At 34.0% G+C, this 9,641-nt stretch overlaps 1 protein-coding gene across 2 annotated transcripts in view; it reads left to right on the top strand.

Moving 5' to 3' along the window:
* The first annotated feature begins 672 nt into the window (after nucleotides 1-672).
* Stk33 (serine/threonine kinase 33) overlaps nucleotides 673-9,641 on the top strand; it is an 83,680-nt gene continuing 74,711 nt past the window's right edge. Inside the window, exons 1-4 of one of the 2 annotated variants that reach the window (XM_005380221.1) lie at nucleotides 673-1,074; nucleotides 2,089-2,202; nucleotides 5,112-5,225; nucleotides 7,640-7,744. In XM_005380221.1, the coding sequence (XP_005380278.1) occupies nucleotides 862-1,074; nucleotides 2,089-2,202; nucleotides 5,112-5,225; nucleotides 7,640-7,744 (546 nt within the window). In that variant the 5' untranslated portion in view covers nucleotides 673-861. The remainder of the gene's footprint in view (nucleotides 1,075-2,088; nucleotides 2,203-5,111; nucleotides 5,226-7,639; nucleotides 7,745-9,641) is intronic. The other variant, XM_005380223.1, reaches the window with a different exon arrangement.

The following is a 9,641-nucleotide window of genomic DNA, read 5'->3' as shown; positions in this document are numbered from 1 at the left end:
TACCAACCCGTTGTCTTAGGCCGTCATCAACGTCCTGTCTCTTGAACAAGTGAGATGCAATTTTATGTTCTTTTATTGATACAGCTCTTGTGGCTATGGCCATAAGGACCATGCTTTCAAAGTAAAAGTCAGAATTTGTGATCTGTTATGGATACTGAAAATGTAATGGACCAAAAACTGATTATATAGGGGCTTTTTTTTTTTTTTTTTTTTTTTTGAGACAGGGTCTCACTGAGTTGCTAAGTTTCCCAAGCTGGGCTTGAGCTTGTAATTCTCTTCCCTTAGGCTTCCAGAGTGCGGAGACTACGGGTTTGTGCCACCACACCCAGTTGTAATGTATATTTTACACTGGTATTTTTAGGTTTTTGTTTAACACAATCCACAGTAACATTTATAGTATATATTTGTATAATTAAAATTTTCCTAGCACTTACCAAGTTTATGCAAATACTTTGATATTATCTATTTTGTTTTATTAAAAATTGGTATTCACTAAATTTGATTTCATAACCCACTACTTCAATTTAATAAGACCTATTTAAATGACCACATCTTTTCAGCAGGTTTGTGGTCACATTGTGTTACTAATACTAACTTTTCATGTTCATAGGGAATGCTTTTGATTGAAATGACTAGTTTTTCACTGATATCTAGGATATGAATTTTCTCAGTGGTGATTTCTTTTCTTTCAGCAGCTCTCCCTCCCGTGTGAATATAAATCTAGAGCATTATAAACCTAAGGACCTCACCAATTAGAAGCTGCAATTCTTACCACCAACCTACAATATCTTTTCTGATCTGGTTCTCTCCCTTGAAAAGCAGAATCATCTTTCAAGTTATTTTTGCTGCAGAGTTAAACAAATGGCTGATAGTAATTTGAATAAAAACTCCACAAGGTGCACCAGCTGTTCATCTACATCTCCGAAAGACGGACTTTATTGTGAAGCATGCATTTCTCCAGTTTTGGTGGTGGAAATGTCACAGACATCAAGTACTGGTAGTACAGAATTATTCTTTCCACCAGATAGAAAAAAAGAAAAAAATACCAGCAAAGACACTTCTGGAAAAGACTTGGTAACTATTGAAGATTCAGCACATCGACACAATCTGACAGCCCATTTTCTTATCCCATTCCTTGCCTCCTCCATATTCCCTGAGTCCTTTTAAGCTAATCATTGCCTTCTTAACTCTTAAAAGAACATTTCTTTCTCATAGAACGGTTGAATAAAGTTACTTGTTAGTTAGATGTTTGATATTTCCAACCACTGTCCAAAGTAAATATTTCTCAAGATCTTGGGTTATACAGAAAAGGATTGTTTTTCCGAGTTTAATTAAATCTGAATTTTTGAGCATTTTCATCAACTGATACAGAATGAGATTTATGGTTGTGGTTAGTAAGATGTATGTTTTCTGGTTATCTGGCTAGATTATCAAATATATTTTACAAGTCATTTTACATTAGTTATAAACAACCTTTAGATAACCAGTTGAAATAATTTGTCTATATTCATCTTTATAAAAAAGAGTCAGTATGGAAAATTATAGCTGTTATGACACAACTTGGAAGACAGAGAGCAGAAAAATCAAGTTCTCATTCATCAAAATTGAACTTTTTTCACATTTTACTCTCACCTATTGTGATTTGTATTGCAGTATAATGTGGGTGTCTCTGACTGAGCTGTTACTGTATTATTTTCATTTAAAGCATATTTTATGTCTGCCTGGTCAATTTATATATAAGCAATTAGATATTTATTTTATGTTTTGAAAAAATGCTGATTGTGGACACTATGAAGTTGCTTTCTCTGTTGATTTTAAAGAATTATCAAGTAAATTCTGATATATCTGTTGGGCAGGTTATCATGCAGCCTTGCCTGGTTTGAGAAGATTGGACTGAGTGAATTCTTAAGGTCTTATGTAGCTTCATAAGCCAATGAATCATGTAGGACTTAGAATCTGAAACAACAGTACACTTTTTTAACAGTAAATATCACACATACTAAAAATTTATCAGATGTATCTAGAGTTCTTTATCAACAAGAATAGTGTGTCTTAAAATTATTTTTTCAAATTTTCTTTTTGTCCTAGCCATTAGGAACCTCAGTCATAGAGAGAAAACCATCCCAACAGCAGTGGGGTCGAGGCAACGTTACCGAAGGAAAAGTTCCTCACATACGGATAGAGAATGCGGCGGCTATTGAGGTATATAGGGAAAACAAGACGAAGCTATTAGGAACTTTCAGGTTTTTTTCCTAAGCCATTGTTAATGGAAACAATGATTTTAAAAATCAGTCTCTAGAGAAATAAAGAAAGGGGAAAATTTTAACATTTTCAAGTATGTCAAAGGTTTTACTAAACAAAATGCAGACTGTATTCTGTTTATGGAGGACCAAATGGACTTTGGTTCAAGTAGAGGTGATTTTATTTAGACAAAATGAAGACATTTTGGTCCTGTCATCTTGGCTAGTTTTAAAGGCATTTGTGAAATATTTGTGAAGACTTCGGGAAAATACAGAGGCCAGGTGATTTTAAATAGTTCAGCTGTTCACTTCCATGGCGACTGTACCTGAAGCTATAGTTTTTCTTGTGGACCCCTCCATCTTTCCTAGATTAGATCAATATCAGCATTATTCTTTCCAGGATTCCAATGACTATGTAAAATATGAATTAAATATTAGAAACATTTAAAAAAATAAAATGTGTTCCTTTAAAATAAGATTAAAGGAAATGTTACAAGAAGAAAACTGCAATAATGCTAAGAAACTTTAAAAATAGTTTAGGATATATTTGGCAATTTATTTGAAGTGTTGAGAAAAAATCCTGGGAAATTTTGACTTAAAGAGTTTACATTTCCTCCCTTTAAATACAAACTATGTATGTTTAAAAGCCCACAAATTTACCAACTTTTAAATCTACCCGTAAGAGTTTTTCTAAAAGCAAAATGTATTAATTGTAAAAATAATGAAACTGTGGGTAAAGAATTGAAGGAAATAAAAATCATCAGACAGGTATAGCAAATTTAATATTTATTACATTTGTTTTTCATGCATTTGTCAGTTTTATTGTTTTTCTTAAAATTTTTCCTTTAAATATATACACATTTTAAAAGAAATAACATTAACCAACACAGTCGAAGTACACACTTCTTTTCCCACATAGCGTGGATGGACTCATTTTAAATATTTTGAACATTTAGAAGGATGTGAAGAAGGAAGTTACAATCATCCACAATTCTTTTACCTGTATATAACTTTTCTTAATATTTAGATGAACATCTTTTTGGACATCAAAAGCACCTCCACATACATGTGTTCATAAGGGATCAAATCATGCAAGCTTTTCACATTTCACACTATATCATGAATATTCTCTATGTCAGTAAAAATATACTATCTTTATTAATAACACCTTAAAATTATTAGAGATAAGAAATCATTTTCTCTTTATTTACCAGTATGTGATGAAATTTAGCAGTGTGTGATGATATCAAAGCAATTGAAGAAAAGGTTAAATTATTAAAAACTAACTAGCCTCTTTTCATTTTAAAAATCCTATTTGTACAGGATTTTATTAGTGTATCTAAATTGTAGTTCTCTATATCTAGACATTAATAATAGTTTCATTTTTAAGGCACAAGAAAATATGGGAAATTGTTATGAAGAGATACTTTTCCTGTGGGAAAAGGATAAAGGACCATTTTAATTGAGATTTAATTCATGTTACAAAATATATTGATAGGAATTGCATATAAATATAATGAAACAAAATTGTTTTATCATACTTTGTTAATAATCATCTAAGTTTCCTGACTTTTGATCTTTACTGTTATGCTATTGTGTGGTATCAGGGAATAAAGAGGAACTAGGTCTCTTAAGGGATACAAAGGAAATGGTTCCTTAAGGACCTTCTATACCATCTTGGAAGAAAAAAATGAGCCACAATTAGCAAGACAGTAACAGAGTTTGAGGATCAATGTGTGCATGCTGAAGGAGTAAAAATGAAGGAACAATCACTGTGGTGCAGGGTTAATCAGGGAAGCCCTACAGGAAGGAGGTGAGATGATAGGCATTGAATCTTTTAGAAAAATAAGAAAGGAGTGTGAGCAGTAGGAAATGTGAGTGGCTTATTTCTCGGTTTCATGGCAAAGGTGCAAATGGCTACACACAATGATAGAGTAGTATCTATAGGAAAGGCCTTCACTGCCAGACCCAGCAGAGGCTTCACCTAGAGGCACTAGCTCAGCTTCTCCTGCACAATGCATCCACTCTGCTCAATACTCAGGAGTTGATTGGGGTTGGGGAAATTGACTCCTCCCAGTCTATTCACAGGAATGGAAGTGTAAATGGGTTACCTGTTTTTAATTTTACAATGTGAACCAGAATTCTGCTGTTGGTTAAATTGACACATTCTTTTAAAGTAAAAGGTAAATGATAAGCAAGAAAAAAAAAAAGGTAAGCGGCAAGATTCTTGGCTTGGATGGTACAATTATGGGTAGTGTTTATTTTCTTCTCAGTGCTGATTTATATTAAAATTTCTATCACATGCTGCTTTTTGTGAACAAAATGAATAAAACAATAAAAAAGATATCTAGTAGAGATAATAAAAATGAGGAAAAAGCATTACTTGTTAAACAAGTTGTTCAATTGTTATATGTATTGGTTCTGTAGTATAGCACCCACAGTTCTGGAATAATTTTCTGAGTGAATGTGTTATTTATATACATACACACAGGCAAACACACACATATATATGTATGTATTAATGTTCTATTTGTCCTTTTGCTCACAAAGATATTTCATTAACATTATAGGTTGGAAGAGATTTCTTTTTATACTTTAAAGCTTTTCCTCATTTCACCATTAAGACTTTTATGGTTTCTCTCCAAAGGGGGGGATGTTAAAAAATTAATCAAAATTTATTTGGGGTTAATTAAGATCTATTTATTAATACTGAAGCAAATGTATAGCAATGTCTTCTATTTGATTTTACCCTGGAGAAGAATCTCTTCCTTTGGGTCCACTGCCCAGTATCTGTCAGTATCATGTGTTCATTTTAAGTACCAGATGAATTGCAGAGAGGGACAGATAAAGGAACTCTTACTCTGTTTCTAGGAAATCTATACTTTTGGAAGAATATTGGGACAAGGGAGTTTTGGAATGGTCTTTGAAGTTACAGACAAGGAAACAGACACTAAGTGGGCAATTAAAAAAGTAAATAAAGAAAAGGTAAGGCTTATTATGAAAGCACACGCTGAGGGCACAGGGCCAGCGCAGGGTAAAGGGGGGAACACAGCTTTCTCCCTAACACAAGCTCTGTCTGATGCTGGATGCCAGGGCCCGGACTGTCCTACCGGAGCATTGTGGACATTCTCTGCTCTCCTGGAGAGGGACTAGTTCATGAACTCAGTAGATAAGTGCTGTCTAGAGGAAGCCAATGGAAGGATTAACATAACCAGTGTAACCAAATAGATAAATTTTGCCAGAGTGAGTTGAAAGTAAAAGCTGGTGCTCAGTACGTATAGGTGCAGGCTGTGGGCTACAGATGTCTTAGATAATAATGCATTGTAATGCTCTGCCCTGTACTGTGCTGATACACAGGCGTTTCTCCTACCCTTCCCTTTTTCCAGTTCCCTCATTCCTCACTGTTGGGCAATTCGTTGTTTCTCCATCCTGCCTGCTTCTTTAGTTTGAGCCGCTTTCCCTCATGCCTATGTAGTATACTTCTTATTTATAATCACTGTATTATTCACTGTATTTCCTATCAGGGTAGAGAAAAACTGCCTTCTCTTTAAAGAGTCTAAGGCCTCAGACTTTATACTTGGATCAGTTTACCAGGTTTAAAAAATTTGTCTAGGAAAAAGCAAAACAACGACATTATGGTGCTTTCTTCTCAGATTTGTGATGATAAATATTACATTTATAAAATTAAATAGTAGGTTTTATGTATTCTTTAAAGCAAGCTATAGCACTAGGCATGGAGTTGCATGCCTAAAATCCCAGCACTTGGGAGGCTGAGGCAGGATTGGCATGAGTTCAAGGCCAGCCTGCACTACAAAGCAAGACTCTGTCTCAAAACAACCAAAAAACAAAACAAAGAAACAAATCTAACTATAGCAAATTTCTCCCTAAAGTTTAATACAGTAACATATCAATCTTAAGAAAGCATTTAAGAACCTTTCTAGAATTCTTAGAATTCTTTAGAACTATAGATAGCATCCCACAGTTCTAGCTAGAATGTTATTTCTGTTGCCTTCTGGGTGTCAGGTATGTTAGGGATTCAGTTGTACACTAGACAAGATACCTGTCTCTGACTTTAGTAATTAATGTTTCACACATATATTGATGATAAGAGTTTATGGGAAATTAAGATAGTAAAATGAAATTTATTAGTCAATATATGAATTGGACAGCATATTATTGTATTACATAACAATCAAGACATTTGGGAAGGGACATAGGAACAGATTTGGGATGGATATTAGGAGAAATTATGGTAACTTTCTATATCTAGTGTAGACAAGAATTCACTCCTTGTCACTATTTCTAAACATGAAGATTAACCTTAAAATATGCTTGTATCCTACACGGGTAGAGTAGAGGAGGATGGTCAGTATTCTCCTCATCCTAAAATACTAAAAGTTGAAGAGTAAAGGTAATTAGAAGCAGGGGTGGTCCTAGGTAAAATTTTAATTAGATAATCTTTGTTTTGTGATCAGTCCCTTTCTTTTAAGAATCATTACATCCTCCTAAACTGGGGATGGGCTGTGGGGAGAGGACTAGGTCTTTTGTTTCCTTTTTCAGGGATATTTTTGTGTGGAAATGAGACCCATAAAGGAGGACAGTGCTTATCTTCAAGCAATGACAACTTTAGTATCAGTAGCCTTGATGATTCGGGTGGGTGGTGGTGATGGTGAGGGTAGAAAAAGCCCCTATGGTAGAATTTCTTAGATGACATGGCAGGCAATCAGTTGTCTATGCTTTGAGTGAAGTTTCTGAAACCCTGAAATGTTCCTGTCTTTAGTTTTACTATCTGGAATGGTAAAAGTTAGATGTCAGAAGATGAAGTTTGGGTTAATTTGGTCTGAAGACAAGGTCTGAATGAAGGTAGGGTTCCTTTCTTTATCTCTCTGTTAAACAGAGGGAGCAGGAAGTAACAATGCAGGGTCAAATGTGGATTCTCATTGTTTACTGTTTCTTTTGATATGTGTAAATTAAATTAAATCAAAACAAGACAAGACAAAATAAAAACACTTTCTTATAAAAACAACATTTCCAATAAATATTCCTGGATGATTTTGTTATTGTGCTAACATGAAAGAGTTAATGTGATTTTGAAGGAAATATCAAAAAGCATGTTAAAAACTGGAATAATCTGGGGAAGGGATAGGTGGCATATTGTAGCTAATTTATAGAAACAGGCACGAGATGAATGTAGTATGAGACCAAATCAAATAGAATTTGAAACTGAACAAAGGAAAGAAGGGGCCTAATTTAATCTGATCATGGGATAAACTGCCCGGTATCATTTGAAAAAGAAATTTCTCAAGAAATGTAGAAAACAGTATAAAATAACTTAACTTTTGTATTGAGGAATGTAAGAGTAACAGTCATTTGTGAAATCTGTTTCTTCATTGATTAAGGCTGGAAGCTCTGCTGTGAAGTTACTTGAACGGGAGGTGAACATCCTAAAAAGTGTAAAGCATGAGCACATCATACATTTGGAACAAATATTTGAGACGCCTAAGGTAAAGTTCCATCAGGTGCTGCATTTTGGAAGTTATTATGACAAAATGAGTGTCACTCCATTCTGAAGCAATCCCTCTGGGCACAGTTGCTCGTGTCCTTGGCATGAGTCTGTCGCTGGAGATTGATGAGAACGTTCTGGAGGACTTTTATTATTGATTGTATAATTAGGTGTCTGATGATTAGATTGATGGCTTTTGTAATATGTTCTGGTGTTGGAAACAAATGTCTAAAATTAGAACAACTTCATACACAACTAATAGTGATTAGAGCTTTCTTAGAGATGGCCTTCCTTTTGCTTTAGTTTTCAATCTCTCCATTAGAGTCTACTGGAATATTCTCACACTTTTGCAAGTTTAGGCTGATGATCACATTGGCACAATATACTTGGCATTATGTAGAAAATAATTTTATCATCTGTGTCTTTCCAGTATGTTTTATCTTCTTTCCTCTCTAGATGTTATCATTCTTCTCTTTAAATACTTGTAATTTTTATCTAGAGTAATTCCTATGCCTGGTTTATTTTTCATTCTGCCTCTGGATTGTTGTGGATTTGGGTGTCTCTCTGTTTGAGAGAAGTATAATGTAGTGGTTAGACCTGTGGACTTTGGAGTCAGATTGCTTGTGCATTCGAGTCCTGATTCCACCACTCATTACCTATGAGAGTAAGATAAGTTACTCAGGCTCTCTATACCTTGTTCCTCATCTGCAAAATGGATTTAATAGTAATATTGACTTCACTTTGGTTGTTGAAGGACTAAATGGGACACTGTTAAAGCATCTGTCTTATTAAATGTTAGTGTTGTCTGGTTTTTGTTTTTTTTGGGTTTCTTTGCCAGTCTCTAAGATAGTAATAGTCAATTTGGGTTATGTGCTATGTTTAATTTCTTACGAGTGCTGAATAGCAGTTAAAGATCACAGTTGTCCTCATGGGAACAGTATATGAAAATGATACCAAAAAATCAAAAGTCATCTCTACCCTTTTCAGTCTTCGGTTGCGATTCTGCCCATCCTCCATCTCCTTCTCCTCTTTTTGCAGTACTATTGTCCAACTCAAAACCCTGTGGATACGAAGTGTGTGTTGTACCACTGCGCTACACCCCAACTTCAAGTTATGATTTCTTTTGTCTCCAGACATTCTTTGAATGGTTTTGCTCTTTGTCTCAGTTTTAAGCAATTTGATTATGATGTGTCTTGATATAATCCTCATGGTTCTTGTGCCTGGGGTTCATGGAGTCTGTGAGTTTATGGAATTCATCAAATTTAGGAAATTTTTGGCCATTGTTTCCTCAAATACTTTTTGTTTCTCTTTGTACTATTTTGGGGACTCCAGGTACATATGAAAGATTGTAATAGTCTCCATTGTATGCTAGTGCCTCTGTTCACTTTTTAAATAGTTTTTCTTTTTCTTTCTCTTTGTATAATTTCTATTTCTCTGTCATCAGATTTAGTAGTCTTCTATAGTATTACATATGCTATTAATCTCTTCTAGGGGAAGTTTTTTATACATATATTCCATGTGTCTATTAGCATACTCAATCTTTCATCCTTCTTGAATATAATTATAATAACTACAATATTATAATGTACTTTTTGTAATTTTATCATATGTGTCATTTCTAAGTCAGTTTAAATTGATTAAATTTTCCCCCTCCATTATTTTCATGCTTTATATTCATGTTGATTTTTTATTGTATTCTATAGATTGCAAATTTTATTATTTTGAATGCTGGATGTTTTATATTCTTTATAAATATTCTTGAACTTTATTTTAGCATATACAATAGTTAAGTATCTTTTTTTTATTTTAAAGATAAAAGCAGGGAAACATTAACAGACATACAACATTTTACAACATATCACAAGCACAATACAGACAATACAGAGTTCCAAACAAAG

This window comes from Chinchilla lanigera, unplaced genomic scaffold, assembly GCF_000276665.1.
Source record: "Chinchilla lanigera isolate Chin_1 unplaced genomic scaffold, ChiLan1.0 scaffold00013, whole genome shotgun sequence".
Classification (NCBI taxonomy): Eukaryota; Metazoa; Chordata; class Mammalia; order Rodentia; family Chinchillidae; genus Chinchilla; species Chinchilla lanigera.
The sequence above is the reverse complement of the archived record's forward strand: the minus strand, read 5'-3'. Positions and strand labels throughout refer to the sequence as shown.